We start from the raw sequence: 23,274 nt of genomic DNA, 5'->3' as shown, positions 1-23,274 counted from the left end.
TGTGGTTCATCCAATATCTTTTCAAAAAGATGGTATTTAATTATACTTGGTGCTTGGAAAATAAAAGTGGTCGTCAAAATGTAATAAGGTACAAATTTTAGTCTATGGGAAACAGGGCTCAAAATTTATTAATATTTAAAAAGTTATATGTTTTTGTAATATGTTTTTAGAAAATTTAGTGTTCTGTTAATATTTTATTGTGAAAATTGTTAAAATTTTTTTTAGATAATTATTCTTATTACTCTTTTAATGCAGAAAATTTATTCAATTTTTGTATTTGCTATTTCTTTATTTTGGATGTTTTTTTTTCGTTTTAACATTGTTTAAATCAGTGGGAGCATCCACGACTTTTGGAAAATGATCTGTTTTAATAATTATTTTATTTCCACAAGTGCAATATAAAAAACTTGACATAATTGTCAAACCGACTCCAGATACCAATATTGTTAGATATATAGTGTTCAATATATCCAAAGTATTAATCAATTTTGATTTTAATGTGCGAACCATTTGTGGACTCAATGCAATGCCCTGAAAGGAAAAAACAAGTTTCTTTTTAAAACCTATCAATTTACAGTACATATATTCAACTTTAAATAAACATTATGTAATACACAGTAACAAATGTGTGTAATAGTGTTTTGGTTCAAATGTTATAAAAATTTAATTGCAAAAATATACTAAATTTTTATTTACTTCTTCAATCCATATGCTTGGTACTAGTGATATTCGCAAATTTTCTGTTAATTTAATTCTCTTAATTGGTTTAAGAAACATGTTGAACTGAATGCGTTTTCCGCCTCTAAGAGGAATTCCTGTGTTCTGCAAAAGAATTTGTTTAAATACTAAATAGGATAATATAAACTATTTATTTATATACATAATGTACGAGTACATTAAAATTATATGTGAAATTTATATGCAACAAAGAAATGAAAATTGGTACTGACTCAATTTAAAATTGAATTTTTCAATCCAAGATTGAGTTTCTCATCCTTCAAAACGTTTATATTGCGACACTTACAACACGAAACATGACGAAACGAATAAACAACGAAAATAGAGCAGTTTTAAAAATTCCAATGTATTTTGGTCCTAAATAAGTTAGATTACAAAATAGATATAATAGGAGGTTTAAGATATAAGAACAATTTTCCTTCACATCTATTGAAGGCAAGAACTTTGCTGAAGTTAAAATTGTTGTCCAATTCTACTTTTCAACTTTAAGTTGTACATTACAGTCATATGGTTTCATATATCATATATCTCGTCTTAAGATGAAATAATATTACATATTACATAATTATAGACTAGCACTACTTCTTTTTGACGGGGTCACAATCATTCCTACGTCGTAATCAAGTTAAATAAATATTTTATTTTAATTCTATATACAATGGGTGTATTTAGTTCGGTAACATGGAAACCAAAATTTGATTACAAGTAACAGAAAAATTGACTTTAAATTATGAATTTTATGATATAACTTTATAAATAGAACTTCGGCGAAAATGCTTTTGTGAAATTTTGTGGGAATTTACAAAATATTGTACGGATAATGTTGTCATTAGGCGATTTTTCTAAATATTTCATTTACAAAAATGGACGGCTGGGTTTTAGAAGCAAGTGAGTAAAAAAGTGAGATCTCGTTTATAACATTTTTCATGAAATAATACACTGACCGAAAAAAGTATAGCACAGCTAGAAATTTTATGTTTGAACCGAATTTCTGAAAAAAATATAAACTCTACAAAAAACACTAAAAGTAAAATTTGTTCATTAATTCATTCTTTATTCAATACGTAATAACAAATTTTTAAATTCGTAACCGAAATGTCAAAAAATAATTAAATAAAAATTTTAAGGCAAATTCGGTGCGAAAAAATTATAGGCACAGAACATGGTTTAGCTTAATATATAAAAAAATAATAGTAACTAATATGAAGTAGGCATTCCTTTTCGTTTCAAAACTTCTTTTAGTCTGTTAGGCATTGAATTGACTAGATTTTGAGTAATACTTTGTTAAATATTCGCCCATTCGTTTGCTAAAACATCCTTCAATTGGGTCTTAGAGGTAATGTGATGAATTCCAACCCTTTTTTCTAAAACATCCCATAAATGTTCAACGGGATTGATATCTGGAGATTGGGGAGGTGTTTTTAGAGTGGCGGAAACACTATATAATATCCACCCTCTTACAATATGTGCAGTGTGTTTAAGGACATGAGAATGATTACCAAGACCCAAATTGATTGCACTTTTCTTAAGATTTTCCTTAAGAATATTTATGAACATCATCTTGTCCATTGTTCCTTCAATAAACACAAGCTCCCCAACTCCAGATGTGGCCATACAACCTCATACCATTACTTCACCACCTTTATGTTGCACATAAATTTTCTTTATTCAGTTTAGTGTTATATTTTCGCCACACTTTGATTCGACCGTCATTGCTGTAAATGTTGAATTCGACCGTTTCTGCTGTAAATGTTGAATTTGCTCTCATCAGAAAAAATAACTTTTCCAGTAAAAAAAAATCTTTCTAATATCCAATAATTATGCAATTATCTCGAATACGACAATTTGTCAGCGCAATTTTTCTTGCAATACTTCATTGTAAGTAAAATTGCGGCCATCATTTAACAATTGACTTTGTCCGTGTGTATAAAAATATTTTATCTTATGTTGAAGTTTTTTCGGAAGGCTACGTAGAACTTGAAATAAAGTTCTTCTTGACCAGATAGGAGAAGTTGCAAAGTAGTTTTGATAATGTGATTTTCAAAAATTTTTATGAAATAAGTTTTTATCTTGTAATACAAAAGGCAGGAATTACTCGGAAATGGTGAATGGTAAGAATCATCTAGGATGAAAGCAAGAAAGAGGGATTTGGATAAACCGTGGATGTTAAAGTGCAGGGAAATTCGGAGTAGTTCCTTCATCAACTATAAAAAGCTGCTAATCAAACTGACCCTTACTTTTGCCAAAAGTGAAGTCATAACAAAATTGCTGCTGTATAATAAACATTTTCCCTTAAAATGACTGGCCACTCTATATTATCTCACGAAGCAGAAGATCAATACATCATGGGCCATTATTTCGGTAGCATCATGACTTTATCGAATATGATTTGAACACCTTCACATAAAGTAAAAGCTTCGTGAGGGATAATGCCTTGGAAAGTGGATAAGAAGTCCATATGAACTCTTCTTCCTCCAAGAAGAGGCCTTTGTGATACTGGGAAATAAAAAATGAGCCATTTGATGATATGTGCATATGACAAGAAAGTTTTATAGTGCTGTCCAATTTTAAGATATTCAAGGGATATTCAAAAGAGAAAAATAAACAAAATATAATAACAATAATAATAGTGGTTTATTTTCATCAATGTAACAAACGTTATACTTATATATTAAGTGACCCCCATATTGCGAAAGAAAAAAATTTTTAAACCATCTTTAAACCTAAGCTTTTTTATGGCAAGCTGTAATTAAAATAGCCAAAGTAATGCATAGTTTCAAAAAATAATATGGAACGTAATTTTTTATTATATGGAAATAATATGGAGCATAGTTATGATATTGCATGTATTATTTATTCATAATTCGTCATTTTTATCCGCGCTGGGTTTGGCAGTAGAAATAGCTTAAGCATGCATGTTTGTGATACGAATCCACTAAAATCCGGATATAATCCAGCCGCGTCTGATCCAGAATAGACGTCTTCCTGGTCTGCGTTTGATCCCAGAGGGGCGTTTGAAAAAACCCTGGTTGGGTTAATCGTCATATTATAACATATAAAGAATAATGAAAGGTCCAATAATAAGAACGTAAATGCGGTAGGGATATGTACAAAAGTATCGGCAGAGATCACGGCTGTCGACGAGGGCTTGGCAGAATGTTCAAGACGTTCAGAGAAGTCGCCAGTGAAAAAAAAAGATCACCTAGCGAAATTAATGAACCCGTTTGCCAAAAGCTCAAGGGTTGTAGAGTCTTCTCCTATGGGGGAAGTTAGAAGAAAAACCATAGAAGATTATATAGAGAGAAGGTCTCAACAAAAATAAGACCTCTGAAGGTAAAAGGGACGTTACATCCGGAATCAATGATCTATTCGCGTATAAGCGACTTGGAGAACCTGCCTAAGGAGCTGAAAGAAGAGATCTGCAAACTTAAGGCAGAATATTTAAGATTATTGGGACAGCAGAAAGCAGTTTCAAATGCCACCGAGAAAGACCAAATAGATGTGATCGCGTATGAAACAGACGGGGAACTGTTGGCTAGTGAAACCGATTGAATTCTTAAAATCAAAAAACACTCAAAGAAGAAAAAAACCAAGAGTTCGTTAGAAATGGAACCGACACTAGAAATTAATAGCACCAGGGTGGGAAAATCTCCACAAAAGAGGAATACTCAACTCAAAAACCATAAACCTCCACCGGTGAGTAATGTAACTAATTACACGTAGCTGATAAGGATCTTCAAAGAAAAAAGTATTAACATGAAAGTAAACATGATGAGCAACTATCAACTAAAAATCAATGCTGAAAAAGAAAATGAATATAGACAATTAACTAAAGCTCTTAATAAGGCCAAATTGGAATGGAAAGTAATGGTCAGAAACCTACATCCATCATGTGAGCCACAGAATATTAAATGTGAACTTATGCAAAAGGGGATTCAGGTGCGTAGATGCCATAAATAAAATTAAAAAAATAAAAGAAAATTATGTAAATACTATTAAAAAGTTACCTCTCTTTATATTGTCCTTCGATGATACCCAAGGCATAAATATAATATATAAAATAGAATATCTTCAGTACATGAGAGTAAAAGTTGAGCGTCTTAGAAATAATGGATCCATCCCGCAATGCAAGAGATGCCAGATGTTCGGTCATACACAGAGATTTTGCCAAAGGGGGGTTAAATATGTTAAATGTGCTGTTAATCATATAACGGCAGAATGTAATAAGTAAGATAATTTTCGGGCCAGGTGCGCACACTGTAACGAGGCACACCCTGTTAGTTACCGAGGCTCTTTAGTGGCTAAGGAATTATAAACAAGTAAAAACGTTTCAGTCGGTATGAACCGATTGAATTATACCCTGCACCTTTCATTGTTGTATAGCAATTACTCAAACCTGTGAAACCATTCTATAGAAACTTCACGGATATGTCTGACCTATAACTGAACACACAACTACCAAGTTTCATAAATCTGACTTTATTATTTTTCCAAATATTTAAAATTAGCTTTTGGAGTTGTATGGCAGGTACCCGAACCTGCCAAGCAATTTCACTAAAACTTCGCTAATATATCTGATCTATAATTGGACACACAACTGCCAAGTTTCATAAATTTGACTTTATTATTTTTCCAAATATTTAAAATTAGCTTTTGGAGTTGTATGGCAGGTACCCGAACCTGTCAAGCAATTCCATTAAAATTTTGCAGGTATATCTGATCTATAATTGGACACACAACTGCCAAGTTTCATGAATCTTACTTTATTTCTTTTCCAAATATTTAAAATAAGCTTTTGGACTTGTATGGGAGCCACTCGAACCTGTAGAGCAATTCCACCAAAACTTCAGAAATATCTTTGACCTATAATTGGACACACAACTGCCAAGTTTCATCAATCTGCCTTTATTATTTTCCAAATATTTAAAATTAGCTTTTGGAGTTGTACGGCAGGTACCCGAACCTGCCAAGCAACTCCACTGAAACTTCGCAAATATATCTGATCTATAATTGGACACACAACTGCCAAGTTTCATAAATTTGACTTTATTATTTTTCCAAATATTTAAAATTAGCTTTTGGAGTTGTATGGCAGGTACCGGAACCTGTCAAGCAATTCCACTAAAACTTTGCAGGTATATCTGATCTATAATTGGACACACAACTGCCAAGTTTCATGAATCTAACTTTATTTCTTTTCCAAATATTTAAAATAAGCTTTTGGACTTGTATGGAAGCCACTCGAACCTGTCAAGCAATTCCACCAAAACTTCAGAAATATCTTTGACCTATAATTGGACACACAACTGTCAAGTTTCATGAATCTGACTTTATTATTTTGCCGAATATAAAAAATTTGCTTTTGGAGTTGTATGGCAGGCACCCGAACCCGTTGTCCGAATTGGTCCAATAACAATAGGGTTCGTCCTTGGCACAAAAGAAGCAACTTGTGAAAGTTTGGTGTCGATTGCATTATTCGTTTTTGAGTTATCGTGCGATCGGACGGACGGACGGACGGACGGACGGACGGACGGACGGACGGACGGACGGACGGACATGTCTAAATCAACGCAGAATTTTACGCTGAGCAAGAATACATATATATGTCCATACCGCAGATGACTCCTTCAAGTAGTTACAAACTCCATACCAAAGTTAATATACCCTTCACGAAGTGCAGGGTATAAAAAGGAGAATGAAAAGGAATCGGCCTAAACGGGTCCTGGGTAATCATGAAGGGACCCCAAAAACGATTAATGCTTTTACATCAAATAAGGTAAAAAATGGTGTCTCACATGTGAGTATATAAAACTTACTTCCAAAATGGACTAACTCCTATAGAGAATAGGGAGAATGAGAGTAACTGCTATAGAGAATAGATACACTGAAGTGTATAGCAACTCCGAAGCGATTTCTGAAAAATGGCAGTAAATAAAGCAGGAATTGGTACGCCAAAGGCGTTCTAAGGTTGGAGGTTTTTCTTAGAGCTTAAAAATTTTAATGAATATCCGTTGCCAGAAACGCACTTGGGAAAGGACTTGGATATGCTGAGTTATGGATGCTATAGGACAACTCACCCTGGTAACCATGGTAAACATTCAAGAGGACGTGGTGCTATTTTAATTATTGAAACCATAAAATATATTATTTCATTACCACAATTCCCCGATATTTTATACTAACTTAAAGAAGATTTAATTTTAGTATATAAACACTCCTCTTAGAAATTTTATTTACAAAAATGAATTTTTTTTCAAGAACTTACTGTACTGTGGAGCTTTTTTTTATTATTCACCCCTATTCAACTAAATACGCCAAGTAAAGAAGTTATTATTAAAACTTGGAGTTTTAAGTATGTATTTTTCAACTTCTGTTTTAAACCCACAAATCTTTTGAAGAATAACTTCTTTACCTTTTACTTTAAGTAAATTCAATTAATCACTTTAAGATAATTTAAATTAAAGAATATGGGTGATTAATACATTAATCTTTTTAAATAATAATTGAAACCTCTATTAAATAACTTACTATACTAAAGGTTACACATGAACATAATTTTACCTTCAGTGCTAATGAATACTTTTTCGTCTATTACAAAATTACATATTACTTTTCCAGGAACCTTTTAAATAAATTTTTTCAATTCTTTCATGCCCTCACTTTTTCTTTTTCTATATTCAACCGTTATTAATCACAATTTATAAGTTTTTCTATAATATTTTTATCATTTTCTGATTCACTTCCTAAAACCTCATAAATACTCTTTTTTTCTCTTTTGTAAGGGTTTATCAGAATTTATTGAGGGTTTTTATATTGGTCTGTCGCTCTCATACAGAATCACTTATGAACTGGCACCTAAAAGTAGGAGAAAAGGTAGTATTAATTCTTGTCCCGTAAATATAAAATCTAATGTTTTGTATTAAAACTTTGTAATCAGTAATTAACAATTTACTGTTATCACGTCTACAGGTCTCCAAAATATTTCCCACTGATTCGGCTTTCTACTGATGTTCCATTTGATCTTTTATTTCTTTCATACATTATCAATAAATTCAAAATTTGACACCGAATATTTTAGCCTATAATTATAATAACCAATAATATATTTTAACTTATAATAATGATTGGTTTTCCATGGCGTCTGTAGACATACTTTTTCGTGAATTTTTAACAATTTCATGTAATTGATTGTCAGTGACTGCTTTCGAGATCTCAGCTCACACTTTTCACGAAAGCCCACGCTTTTGGAATTTAATATTGTAAATGAATGTAAACCATTTGTCGATATTCCATTCCTTATTCAAAATCAATTTTAAATTTTTCCAGCTCGCGAATTATTTGGTAAGCTTGCGCCAATCCATTGTGTTAACGGAAAAACTGATCGCGAATATCTGTAGGGCAGTTAATATAAACAGGATGCTGGTTTTAATTTAACATATATGACGTTGGAATTTTTGAACCATCTAAACTATACATTTTTGTTAATAACTGGGATAATATGATAGGTAAAGTCAACTTTTTATATTCGTTTGAAGTCCATTAAAATATCCTTCGAACGGTAGGTATATCAGTGGCGTCAAAAACTTTTTCTAGTTTCAGAGAATTTTAAGTGCGAAGTAAAAATTAAAAAAAAAAAAAATAAATTTTACTTTAATCGTCATTTACTCACAATTACATTCTGTCATTCAACTTTGCAGAAAGGACACCTGCATTCTGATTCTCATTTTATTATAACACAATTTTGCAAAAATCTGAGGATTAATATGTCTATTAGGCGAAAATCTCTTAAACAAAGTACTTTAAATACAAAAACAAAGTTTCTTTAGCTTTATTTCTTAGAACTATGCATTATTGAAATCTAAGTTTTCATTTTCAAAATAAAAGTCAAAATCAAATATCAATAGTATATATACACTTTTGCATTCATAGTTTTCGCGTAATGGGTACCTTTTAGCACTTTTCAAAACTTTTTTGAAAAAAGTGATTATTAGTTTCACTTAGTTCGTCCGTCCGTCCGTCCTTCCGTGCACATGTTTACAAAACTTCTACACCCTTGAAGATAGAAAGCTGAATTTTTATATGTATATAAATCTTTACTAGAAACTTATTTCCGTGGAACATTTTTACCTATCTTCCTACTGGAAGTTATGCCCCCCCAAAACCCTAATGCCATTTTTTAACCATTTATTGCAGTGAAACTATAAGCACCTTTCAAATTTTGCAAACGCGGAAAGACAGAGGCTTCTCCTATCGCGGCATACTATAGTTAAGCTTTAAAAAAACAAAATGACCATTCAAATTTCCCGTTACCTAAAATCCGTTTTTTCAAAATTTTTATGTTGTTTTTCTTCTAGAACCCCGGTTGTGGGAGCCTAAAATTTTACCAGCTTTTTGACATTTACAAATAGTTCATTTCGTTAGAAGAAAATTTTTGTCCACCACCCCTCTCAAGTTATCGCTTCTTGAAATTTGTAAAATTTGAATTTTTGACGCCTTATATTTCCGAAACCGTAAGTTTTTTCAAATTTCTACAAACGCAAAAAGCTAACGGTAAATTCCATGACATTAAAAAATATAATTATTTTTCTTAACTCACGCAATTAAACCTTAAAATCGAGCATTATGTTAACCCCACTTTATATTAATTTTTGCTTTATTTTAAAGACTGCATGTATGCATCATCCTAAATACATGCAATTCTAGAAATAGTTTTGTATATGAATGAAAATAATTTTAATAGTATGATAGGCATACATTGACTGTATTTAAAAGTAGAATTTTCACTTGTTGAAGGGAAAAGTGCTACAATACAAACCATTGGTTTGACCCAACTTTATTGTTAGATAAAATGTAAATTCGTGTAGGGAACGTTTTAAATATCTGTAAAAAAACTAGTGTTCTATAGGAACATAGAAGTAAAACTTTGAATATAGCGATAGAAATATAAAAAACTTAACACATAAATTGTGACATTGACAAATATCCTTTCATCTCTAATACAACAAATTTTTTTCTTAAAAAAAATCAAAGAAATCACCAAGTGAGTGGTTGCTGTAAAACTAGTCGCGGAGCACCCTAGATATTTCGGTTGCATGTATTAAACTATTTTTAATTAAAAATTCTGAAATAATCTCTAAGAAATATTACTTACGATTTCCACGTCCACAAATGTTTTGTGTTTCTTCATATTTGGTTTCAAACCATGGACCATTGTATTGTATTCATTGGCTGCTCCTAACATGTGTGGTAGAGTTAAAATTACAGGAGCGTCTAAAATATTTATAAAATTTTTAATGATTTTAGAATTCTAAAGTGCCAATGAAAATAAAAATCGCCGCAAAATCATTACGATTGTTTAGGAAAACTTTTTCTCAAAATTTCAATATTTTGCCTATGCTCTAATTTACAAAACTTAACTTTTTTATATCGTTTTCTTTGCAATTCTTCTTAGTACGTCATTGATTGCTCTTACTTTTTAGCACTTTTCCAAAAAATTTTTTGAAAAAAGTGTTTATTAGTTTCACTCTGTCCCTCTGTCCGCCCATTCACGAACGTGTTTACAAAACTTCTACATCGTTGAAGATAGAAAGCTGAAATTTAATATGTACATAGACCTTTACTAGAAACTTATCCCCCTCTGAAGTTATACCCACACAAAACCTAAAAAATGCCATTTTTTAACTATTTATTGCAGTGAAACCATAAGCATTTTTCAAATTTTGCAAACGCAGAAAGACAGTGGCTTACTTCCCCTAGAGCGGTATACTATAGTTAAACTTAAAAAAAACAAAATGGCCATTGAAATTTACCGTTACCTAAGTTATGGCCATTCAAATTTATCGTTCTCTGAAGTTATCGCCCCTTGAAATTTGTAAAATTTGAATTTTAGACGCCTTGTATTTTCGAAACCGCAAGTTTTTTCAAATTTCTATAAACGCAAAAAGCTAACATATTAAAAAATATAATTATATTAAAAAATATAATTATTTTTCTTAACTCGCGCAATTGACCCTTAAAATCGATCATTATGTTAGCCATTCTTGAAATTAATTTGTGCTTTATACAAACCATTTTTTTGACCTAACTTTATTTTATTTTTATTTTAGTTGCAAATTTGTGTGTATAAATGTAAAAAATTATACAAATATGTATATATAGGGTGTTGAAACACAAAATCTTACTGTCACCTCCAAGTAGTGACTCCTAGTAATAGCGGCGGGTAAAAAGATAATTGAAATGAGCAAATTTAAATTCGTGGCGTGGTCATGTCTCGCGGCGAATCCCTTTCTTTGTGAACTTAAGCCTAATATATATACGTCAGCCGGCGCCCTAAGTTAAAGTGGAATAGCATAAACAATAAAGCAAAAAACAACAATAACAACGATAAAAAAAACAAAGACAACAATAAGGACAACAACTGCAACAAGGAAAACAAAGACAACAAGGGCAGCAAAAAATGGCCGGTAATAAAATTATCGGTGGTCCAAGGTCTTCGGAACCGGAACCTATTTCGACCGACGCAGAGGAAGAATTTCTTCTCACGCCGGTTGAAGAAACTACAGCAACCCAGAGAGAAACGGGCAGGGAATGCTTCATTTTGGAAGGTCTACGGAAACCGGAGTTCCATCTTTTTCTTAATTTTCTTTTTTACTGGAGAACATGGATCGATTTTAAATGCTGCTGCTAAAACAGATGGAACTCCCACTTCAAAAGGGAGTGCTGGACCTGTGGCGGAAATAACAGAGCATAAGCTGGAAGAGAAAAAACTACAGGTGCGTAAAACAGGAAGAATGCTCTTTTATTCATATTACTGCTTCCGTCTGTAGGAGCAATAATATGAATAAAAGAGTTGAATGCGTACTTGAATTTATATATAGCAACAAATTAACGGCTGGAAATGAGCTAAATAGACCGACATTCATAAATGCAACTGAGGAAGAAGCTCTTGACATCACCCTTTGCATTAGGTTTGTCGGCATTAGAATAGGTATATGAAATGAAACATCACTGTCCGACCACAGACAGATTAAATTTGATATCATGGTCTCCGCGGGCCTAGCAGAAGAAATGTACTGCGTGCTTTAATCCGTAGGTTGGAGTCAACTCGAAACGCTCCTCATGGATGGGGTTGAATCCATTCCTGCTTCTGTCAGAACAGTGATGGATATCGAATTGGCCAGCGATTCCCTGATAGCGACTATTGCTAGTGCCTATTATGGGACCTGTCCCACTTTCCCGAAGCGAAGCAATAGAAAGTGCCCGTGGTTGAATGAGGAGCTTTCGAGGCTTAAACTATGAGCCAGAAAGCTCTTCAATAAGGCCAACTCGTCGGGCTCGTGGAAGGAGCTTTCTCACGAAATACAATAAGGAAATAAGAAAAACACAAGGGCATTGATGTACTCCCCAGCAGTGCGCATCTGCACAGGGTGCTTTCCAAAAAGTATGCTTGCGCGCTTGGTCTGATAGAACTGCCTGATGGCTCTATGACTGAGAACAAAAAACAGACCTGGTCTCAACGCAATTTTTGACTCGGAAATTCCTCGATCACTGAAATGCGGTCATTGAACCAACGGCATCTTGGCCCATGAGAGATGACTGGCAACGCTCCCGCCCGGTGTTAACAATGTACAGGATTAGATGGGCTGTTTTATCTTTCAGTCTCTTCAGATCTCTAGGTGATGACGGGATGTGTCCTGCGTTTTTGCAGAAAAGTTTCCAACATATCACTAGAGCGTTGTTGAAAATTTTTCGTGCCAGCTACGTATCGGGTTACATCCTGCAGGCATGAAGGGTGGCTAAAGTGACGTTTATTCCAAAGACAGGTAAGAAACCAAGCAACTTTCTGTCCCTTCATGCCCCCATGTCAGTAATAGTACGAGTACAGTGGAGGTCATCGAAAACTCACTGGAAGCGCGAGAGGCTGCTTCCTTGATATTTAGGATGCTTTTGATAACACCTCATATCACATCAACTGTGGTGACGACGGGCAGAGGGATTAATCGGATGTTACAAGGTAGGATTCTAAAGTTCACCATAACTTATCGTTATCTTCGGCATAAGTCTCTTTCTAGGCCCATCGTCACCCACGCGTTAGTTTTATGGCGCCGTAAAGCTCAGCAAGCGGGTGTATGGGCCAAATTGTAAAAGCTGCGGATGTTGGCCTGCCTGGGCATGACCGGGGCAATATGGCCAGCTTCCACCGTTTCGCGCCATGTCGTTTCTGAGAACAACCATGTCGGATGTCTATTTACCACGGTTTAATTTCGACTGCTGGTACAGAGTTCTGTTTGCCGATCGATGGACGTGGGATCGAATTGGCCCGGTACTTGAGTCGGGTTCGAGCATGTGTGGGTTCGGGTGTATAGTGTTTCAAGCCGAAATACTTTCAATTGAAATCTATCTGAGAGTTAATTTAAAAAGCGGGTATAACAACAGTTCCATCTATATATTCAAACAGTATAGCAGGGCGCTCTAGTCGGCTCAGATTACATCCAAGCTGGTCTGGAGCTGCCTTACTGAGCTTGTGGAATTGGCATCAGCGAAGAGAGTCAGACCCATTTAGGTGTCGAGTCTTAGTAGGCTGACTTTGTGCAACCGCTGCCTTTCTGTTGTCTGCCTTCTTCCACTGTGGGAGCCAGGATTGCCTGCCTGCCGCAGAGTCAACCCTTTATTACAAAGATCTTTAGTAATAGAGCAAAATTAAAGCAATTTCTTGCAATGGATCTTGAAAATGTGAAGCCAGTTTTATCATAGAATATTAGTAAATATTGAAATTTGTGTATTTTGAAAAAAAGAAAGAAAGATATATAATATAAATAGAGCCATCTACTACAAATGAATTACATGTTTTATATGGTCCCCTAATACATTTTCAAATTAGCTAAAATCTTTCCTATATTTTTTTCCGTATACCCTGTTTATGAAGTCAAAACCTTGAATGTTAGAACCTCCAAAAATAAAACTCGAAAGAATTTGATCTAGTTGCCACATATTTCAAGTATGCCTCATAGCTATATGTGACAATTTATGAAGGAAAAAGAGATTTCTAGAGCAATTTCCGGACCCGGAAGGGACTTTACGGACAAATTTATTGTTGACTTAAGATAGTCCATCATTTCATACAATTATTAGCTATAGTAAAGAAAAAAGAACGTTCGCGTAATCAGGATAATAAAAATGTTTTAAACAGACTTTCCTTAAACGCCTGAAAAGAAAAATTCAAGAACATAAATCGGCAAAATATGAAAATTATATAAAGAACTTGTTGGCTACGAAGAAAACGAATTATTAACCTTATGGAGGCGGGAAAGAGACCGATTAAGCACGCTCGCCACTGATAAATGCAAATGGCAGTTGGGCGTGGAGCAATATAGAGAAAGCCGAATTATTTACTGATCACTTAGAAAACATTTTCGCACCAAACAGAATAACATCAGATGTGAGTTTAGTGGAATCTGTTCCGAATATAGCATAGCTCCACTTACTCAAGTAGAAATTGCGGAAGAGATAAGATCCCTGAAATTGAAAAATTTTCCAGATTTCGATCTTATACTGCGGAGGTGCTGATTCAGCTACCAGACGAGGCATTGAAACATTTGATGAAAATCATGAATGCAGCTATAGATTTTGAGTATGTTCCTTGCGCTTGGAAAGTAGCAGAAGTAATTATGGTGCCCCAACCCGGGAAATCCTTAAGGGAAACTAAGTCTTACAGGCCCATTTCACTGTTACCAAAGATACCTAAGCTTTTTGAAAAACTGCTATTAAGGAGATTGAAACCAATATTACGAAATAGGGTCCTAACCAACACTTTAAATTTAAAAGAAACCATTTTACAATAGACCAGGTTCATAGAATAACGAATATTATAGAAAAAAACTTAGAAAATAAGAAAATCTGCTCGTCTACATTTCTAGATGTAGCACAGGCATTCGAAGACCTTATATTTAAGTTAGGAGAAATGATACCATCACCATTTGTACCAATTTTGGAATCTTACTTAACTGATGGATTATTAAGAATTAAACAAGACGCTGAATACTCCACGCTAAGAGAAATAAAGAGCACGTATGACTCAAGGCAGTATGTTGTACCCAGCGTTGCTTTACACGATTGATTTAGCACAAATAGAAAATGCTACTGTAGCCACTTTTGCTGACGATACTGCATTAATGGCAGTAGGACCGAACATTGACGATTCGACAAAAAAATTACAGCAGGCAAGAAAAAAAATAAGCTAGTGGGCTAAAGATTAAAAAATGAAGTTGAATGAAGCAAAATTGGTTCACATAAACTTCACCAATCAGAAAATAGTGAATTCACAAATGAACTTATATGGAATGAACGTGACAATCCATAACTCAGCAAAATAAGCAGGAATGACTTAAGATGTCAAATTAAGATGGAAAGGGCATATACGCAAGAAACATATAAAATTAGAAAATAAATATAGAGAAAATTATTGATTCCTAGGTCGTAAGTCCAATTTGGCAATTGATAATAAAATGTTGACTTATAGCATGGCTGTATGGCATTCAACTGTGGGATTGTGCCAAGAAAACTCAAATTAGCAAAATTCAAACCTTCCAGAATACGGGGCATGGTAAATTTAATTAGTTCTACGGGGCATGGTAAATGCGCCATGGTATATACGTAACGATGACATCCACAGGGATTTACGAATTCCTTTGGTTGTAGATGAAATTAGGAGTTATGCTGCAACGTATAGGGCTCATCTAGAACAGCACGTAAATATATAAGGCGCTCGTCTGCTAGACAATGGCGCTATGACAGAAAGACTTAAACGAACAAGACTTTTCGATTTACCACAAAAGACCTCATGGAAGGTATTTGATTCCTGTACGGAAAGACCAAGATAGTGCAGAAGCAATTGTTGGTCTATAGGACCGGGTTTATCCGTTGAGAGTTTAGATGATTTTTTAAGGTAGGAGTTGAGAGGTAAAATAAGTTATTCACTACATTTCTGCGTTTACGAAATTAAAAAATCGCTTGTGGTGTCGGTATGTATGAGCAATCAAAAATTTGCATTTTTAGCATTATGTAAGGCTATTTGTTATATCAAACCTGTCATAAATGAAACCAATCTTAAAACGAGAGGCATAATATGACACTTCGCTTCGCGTTTTTACAATAAACTGCCGACGAATTTTAGAAAAAGTTTCTAATTTAATAAAAATAAAAATACCTTAAAACGGGAAGCATTTGTAATAAAACATTTCGCTTCTGCTGCTCGTTTCTGTATTAAAATAATTCTGATCATTAGAATTTTAAAATTATAATATTAGAAAAAAATCTGATGTGGTGTGCACATAACCGACCGCAATATGTGTTGTCCAGTTAAGTGAGAGTGTTACGGAAGAGTATAAAAATGCCTTTTAACACTTTTTTACAATTTTAAGGACACTAATAAGCTTTTAGTTAACATGCCTAGAAAAATGTATATTTGGCTCTTGGTAAAGGGAACTTCATTTTGTGCCATCCAAATTATATGGCGACTTCCTCAGTAACTACTGGTAATAATTAGAGCTCAAAAATGAAACTTCAAGAAATTACATCAATATTCCATCCATAGATTTGGTAAAATATGTAAAATCGGACCCAGATCAGTTGCCAAGCGCTGATCTTTCCAAAAAGTGTATAGATGTTTTGTTTTAACAGCTTTGATTTGAATATTAAATTTCAAGGAAATCGGTTCATTATTTCTCTTTATATACCGAAAAATGTATATTCGGCTCTTAGTAAACGTCCAGCTGCTGACGCCTGATTTCTACCAAAAGTTAAGACAGTCGAATGAAGGTTATATATTTCAAGTAAATATGTTGAATATTTTCTCAAAATGATCAAAAATGTAAAACAGGCTTGTTAAAAGGACCAGCTCCCGAGGCCTTATCCCAAAAGTTGACCAATCCTTACCATAGTCGAAATAAACTTACATATAAAATTTCATCAAAACCAGTTCAGCCGAATTTGAGTTACATGCGTGCAACTTTTGTATTATTTGTTATTTTAACAAATCACAAAAAAGTTCCTGTTACTTTTTATTAATTAATTTTTTTTTTCTTCGATTTATTAAAAAACAATTTTAATATTAATTGTTATTTTTTCTATTTTTATTTATTAATTTCTTTTCCTTTTAATTATTACAAAAAAAAATAAAAACTTAATTTAATTATATATCCACTTTTCAAAAAATATTTAACATTCTTTTTTCTCGCTACAAAAACTCTTTGTTTCACACTTAATCCTTTCGACTCTCTTGATTTAAGAAAGGAAAAAATTAAACCAAGTTATAATTTTTCCTTGCTTTTACAAAAACAAAATATTTAAAAACAAAATTTGTTTTTACTTTTTTCTTTTTTTATTTTAAATTAGGAAACCAATTTGTTGAAAAGAATTCTTTTTAAGATTTTTATTTTTTTAGAAATATTTTCACACGAAATTATTAATTAGATTTTTATTTTTTTTGAAATATTTTCACACGGGATAGTTTATTAAGCGATAATTTCAATGCATAAATTTTATACAAGAAACAAAAAAAATATTATTTTAAATGTTTGTAATATTAGATTCTATTTTCATCATTTACGTAACATAACTCTTAGTATGACGGCTTAAGCCAACATGTGTGACTTAAATAATCAAAAAAAACAAGACGAGATAAACAAAAAGTATATTTTGAGTTATATTGAAATGCGATATATAATTAGAAAAACACAATAAACAAAATAAAAAGTATCGCTTAATTAGTATTGAAATTTTGTCTATACTGGAAGAGGATATATAACTTGCACACATATACCGACAGACTGACAGATCGACAGACCAACTCTAAAAAACCTCTCTAAAAGTAGTTTACTTACGCTTCCCTACCATGGAGAAGTGCGTTTCCAGCGAACTATAATTACACTATTAATAATAATAATAACATAATAATAATAATAATAGTAATAATAATAATAATAATAATAATAATAATAATGATAATAATAATAATAATAATAATAATAATAACAATAATAATGATAACAACGATAATAGTAATAATAATAGCAATATCTATAACATTAGCAATAATAATGATAACAATAGTAATAATAATAACAGTAATAATAATAATAAGAATAATAATAATAATAATAACAATAATAATAATAATAATAATAATAATAATAATAATAATAATAATAATAATAATAATAATGATAATAATAATACTGATACAAATCTCTATAGCAATAATAATAATAAAAATTAATAAAAAAGACCATAGCTATAATACGAATATTAACAAGAACAAAGAAATTGACAATGGAACTCATTACCCAAATTTCATTCAGAGTAAAACATTCACAGCTAACACCCAATTTACTACATCCATACCCAACACTTGCAACGTTTGCTTTCTGCAAACACATACGCCTACTAACTTTGTAGATCCGCTGACTCCTCCAAACGTTCGTATGACCAAAAGATCCGGTGAAGTTTGCGATAGTACTTATGTACTATATCACTTCAGAGATCGGGCTGTATATGAGAATGTTATATTGTACTTCGCATATCTTTACAACGCGGCGGAGAATTTCCACCACGATGGTAAAATTAGATTACGTGTTAAGGTTTTTACTGAAAGTAAGGGCCTTCCCACTGACTATACTATTTTATATAACTTATTCAAAAAATTTTATGTCACTTTAAATATACTTGCCGCCAGTGGTAATAAAGATTTCCAAACATTTAGGAACCATATGAATTGATTGATTATAAGTAAACAACAAGTATTTTCTTCCGACGACCGCATCCCAATCGTCTAGATAATTGAAGTAGCTTTCGTAACAACTATAACTTGGTCCAATTAACTGGTTTTGGAAGTAGTATGACAAAGACTGTGGAACAACTTTCTTTGTACTATCAAAATGTTCGTGGACTAAGGACTAAAACTAACATCGTTCTGTTTAACTCTTCTCTTCTTGACTTTGATATTTATGTTCTAACGAAAACCTGGTTGTCCTCCTCCATCAATAATCTTGAATTATTCAACTCTTCATTTTCTGTTTTTAGAAAGGCCCGACATGAACTTCTCTTGCAGGGACACACACTAAAGGGAGGTGGGATATTAATCGCCATATAATTATAATATGTTAATAATATTAATTGACAATCAAGACTCTGATGATATTGAAATCATTGCAGTTAAAATTGAGCTGAATTCCAAAACGCATTTCCTAGTCAATTGCTATATACCGCCGAAATCAAACAATGAGTTATGTGCAAAATTTTCTTCGGCAATTGATTATGTATGCAATTCTCTTAAACTGGAGGAGGAGATTTTTGTTTTCGGAGATTGTAATCTCGCCGAAATTAGGTGGATGACTCATGATGAGGAACCATTTTTGATTTCAATTAATTGTTCTAGTGAGTTGGAGTTGTCTTTTATAGATACATTTCATCTAAATAATTTGAAACAAATATACTCAACAACAAACCATCAATCTAGGCAACTGGATCTAGCCTTTACTTCCAATTGGTATAATACTTTACCAATAATAGTCCAGGATCCGTTGGTTAATGTGGATATGTATTATCCTCCGATATCTTTCTCTTATTGCTTTGACGACCAACCATCTTACTTACGACTTTTTCTCTTTTTTACTTACGACTTTTTTTCAGTATTTAACTTTACTGATATTGAGTCTTTGGCGGGTAAGTTTTATGAAATCATTTTTGCTGCATTTGAATTGCTTATTCCAGTGTTGAAAACTAAAAATACTAGCTCTGGCGCTCCTTGGTTTTCACAAGATTTGAGGGTACTTCACAACAAAAAGAATAAACTTTTTCGCAAATATTCTCCACTAAAGGCGACAGAGGCTATGATAATTTCCGATTGTCGTATGATCAATTTAAATAAGCAGCAAAAGAACGTTAGGACTGCTATATCTATAAAACTTCGGATAACTTAATACGTAATCCCAAAGTTTTTCGGAAGTTCATAAAACATAAGAGAAAATTATCCAACCATCTTGAAATTCGAAGGGAATACAAGTAATAATTCTCAAACTATTTCCGAAATTTTTCGCAACTTTTTCGCCGAATCTTACTCTTTTTCATCTTTTCAATTATATTTTGACGACTTTCGGCACATTAATAACTGTCCTAAAACTACCTTTGCAATTTTTGCCACGTACTCTTTTGCGGTTGAAAAATATCTTTCCAATTTGGGTTCTAGTCCTTCTTCTGGACCTGATGGAGTTCCTGAAATTATAGCTAAACTGTCGGCTATTCCTTAAGGTTTTTGAGTTGATGGTATATGACAACATTTATTTCCATTGTATGCCATTCATTAGTGGGCGTCAGCATGATGACTAATCCACGGTGACTAATCTAGTGGAAGCCACGACAATTTTCTCAAATAATATGGAAAATGGGTATCAGACGGACGTAATTTACACAGACTTTAGCAAAGCCTTTAACATACTGCCACATGAAATTATTATTTTAAAATTGAAACTCTTAGGATTCCTTGACAACTTCTTAGCCTGGATAAGAATAGTCAAGTGAGATAGAACAGTCATATCTCACTGGTAGGACTTACAGAATCCTCTTTCGTTCAGCAATTTTTAGCCTCTTTCGTCTAATTCTGCTGTACCCCAGGGTAGTCACTTAGGTCCACTGCTGTTCATAATTTCAATTAAAGATGTTGTTCCCATGTTAACGCACAGTGAGGTATTAATATACGCTGATGACATGAAAATTTTCAAAAAAATAAACTCTGCAAATGATGCGATGTATCTCCAGAATGATGTTAACCGTTTCTACTGGTGGTGTTCAAGTAATAACCTAAAAAGCAATGTAAGTAAATGTGCACAAATGGGCTATTCTAGGTATAAACGGCCACTTTTTACAAACTATACTTTGAATGGCCAAGCTCTTAATCGAGTTGATTCAATAATGGACCTGGGTGCTTGCTTCGATAGCAAGTTATCATTCATAAACCACTACAATCATATCATATACAGATCAGGCTCGATGTTAGGTTTCATTAAACGCTGGTCAAAGAAGTTGTCCTCATTTTGAATATGCTTCACAAGTATGGTGACGCTTTTACGATATACATATTAATATGATTGAGTCTATTCAAAAAAAATTTTTGAAGTTCGCACTGCACCTTCTTTCTTGGGAAGACCCCATCATTCTTCTACCTTATGAACACAGGCTCAATTGACCTACCCACACTGGACAAAAGACGGCACGTTGCGGATTTGTTATTCATTTTTCTGCTTATGAAAACTCACTTAATCTCTCCCGATATTTTAAATAGAACCAATTATGGGAAACATGAACCTGTCAGCAGAATGCTGCGTTTATGCAACAAACATAAACACAGACTTGACTTTTCACTGAAGAAAGACACGATGAAAAAGCTTCCATTTACTTATAGTTAAGTATAACCCTTTTCTTTATTTTAACAAATTCTTGATTTAGTTTTTCATTGTTTATATTCATATTTAATGGAGTATTAATAGTAAAAACTTTTATTTTGTATGATTTTTAAATTTAATTTTTAAGTCAAAAATTTGTTCTGTCTAAAAAATATATATCTGTATATGCATTCTTTAATTTTAAGTTATGTAAAATGTTTGAGCTAAACATAAATAAATAAATAAAATTCGACATCCAAAATTTTATGTGATCACATCAGCTACCTAACTGTATATACGACACGGTTGGTAGAAATAAGAACTATCATATAATCCATATAATAGAAAAGAAAAAAATCATTTTTAAAAGCTTGTTGAATGCCTCAACTATATACAGTAGTTACATAATCGAATCAACAGAATCACATTATCCATCCAGAAGATCTCATTCAACAGCTAGAACCTGAGGAGTAACTTCTTCTGCATATTCATTATTTAAACAAGAGTTTTATTCAAAGGATAAGCAAAAAGTGAGAAAATTCAATTAAATTAAATTTCGTTTTAATCGAAACTATCTACATTTTATAGTATAAACACACATATTTCGAAACTTGACGAGACGTGCTAAAATTATTTTAACTTAGCTAAAATTAGTCTAACAGACAGAAGTGTTAAAAACAAATAGTTAATAAAAAAAGAAAGACTTTCCCGAAATTTTTTGTTTTTTGAATGAAAGTGATTAAGAAAATGAGCCGAGAAACTCAATAAATTATAAGAGCATAAGGGTTAAATTGAACCTTATCATTTACTAGATATACAGGATCGCCCAGTACGTTTTAAAATTCTTTTTACTTTCTTTATACTTAAATTTACTTTAATCGACCTACATTTTTTTTCTGTCTAGGAGAGATTCCAGCTTAAGTAAGAACATAGAACTTGAGAGCGGGCACAATTACAAGGAGGTCGGGAACCAGGTGAGAAGCTAAGCAAATCCCAAAGAGCTCGAAGTAGCAGAAAAAATCTATCTCCAGTGAGTTTCTCGTATCATATCAAAACTGGGGGTACAAGCTTTGAAATAGTTATGGCATTAGCGTACTTGGCGAGAGAAGTCAGTGGAAACGGAGAAGTGGTTCCTGTTCATCGGGTGCGTTGTTCCATGTCTTACTATAAAATTATCAGGATCAGCCTGGAGGGTTTAGAACTGGCTCTAAATGAAATGGGTGGAACTGTTGTTGTGGCATATAAGTAGATGTATACCCTCAGCCGGCCCAGAAACATAGGAAACAATTAGTTACTAATAGCAGGTAAATTTGTAGGGTCAGGCACAAAAGTTTTAGGACTTTCTGTGAGGGCATATCGAGGGTGGGGACATAGCGGCACGGGCGGCTGCAAGGCTGTATAGAACATTGGAAAAAGGCCAGGTGGTAGCCTCGACATCGCTTAAAGGAGTGGAGAAGGGCAGCACTTATTTATACTGACCGTAACGTGAGGTGGATAATTGGAACTTTTCAAACTTTTAAAGCGCTGGGAGTAGTTGTGGCGATCAGCATGCATACCATGATGAGCTTTTGTGGAAGAAGCATGAGGAGGCAGTAATTACAAGAGCCGTCATTGCGCTAATAGCAATGGTAATGGAAACATGGGGCTACTCCCCATTCATAGTGCGGCTACTTCCTCATTCATGATGCGTACCTTGGTGGAAATTCCTATCTTGACTTAGAAATCGATGGCATGGAGCTCCTCAACACTATCAGAAGCGGTCTAGAGAAGTTGAAGAGACTTTCACTATCAGAAGGGGCTTAGAAAAGTTGCAAAAATTGGCATGCTTCTGATTTACTAAAACTATGAAAATGTGCGTAACAATGGCCTTGAAGGTACTTAAACCGTTACATCTGGCGGTCGCTTCTGCCGCCATGATAAGTGTTCTGAGTTTTGAAAAGAACGATTCAAATAGACGGAGCGTTGTGGACTAAAGAGATTGGGAGGGCCAACATAATTTAAAATTATAGCTTTGAGGGAAATTTTTCCTGATAGGAGAACAATAGCAGGTACTGGAAAAGTGAGTCTTTGAGTTACCCGATGAGATGGCACACCATAAAGT

At 33.3% G+C, this 23,274-nt stretch overlaps 1 protein-coding gene across 1 annotated transcript in view; it reads right to left on the bottom strand.

Moving 5' to 3' along the window:
- Positions 1 to 284: 284 nt before the first annotated feature.
- LOC129611546 (sensory neuron membrane protein 2) overlaps positions 285 to 23,274 on the bottom strand; it is an 87,094-nt gene continuing 64,104 nt past the window's right edge. Inside the window, exons 7-9 of the mRNA XM_055524740.1 lie at positions 9,890 to 10,008; positions 697 to 822; positions 285 to 531 (exon numbers count right to left, since the gene is read on the bottom strand). Of these exons, the coding sequence (XP_055380715.1) occupies positions 289 to 531; positions 697 to 822; positions 9,890 to 10,008 (488 nt within the window). The 3' untranslated portion in view covers positions 285 to 288. The remainder of the gene's footprint in view (positions 532 to 696; positions 823 to 9,889; positions 10,009 to 23,274) is intronic.

The sequence above is a fragment of the Condylostylus longicornis genome, unplaced genomic scaffold, assembly GCF_029603195.1.
Source record: "Condylostylus longicornis isolate FDR11 unplaced genomic scaffold, ASM2960319v2 ptg000051l, whole genome shotgun sequence".
NCBI classification, from domain to species: Eukaryota; Metazoa; Arthropoda; class Insecta; order Diptera; family Dolichopodidae; genus Condylostylus; species Condylostylus longicornis.
Note: the sequence above shows the minus strand (reverse complement) of the source record. Positions and strands in the feature narration are given on the sequence as shown.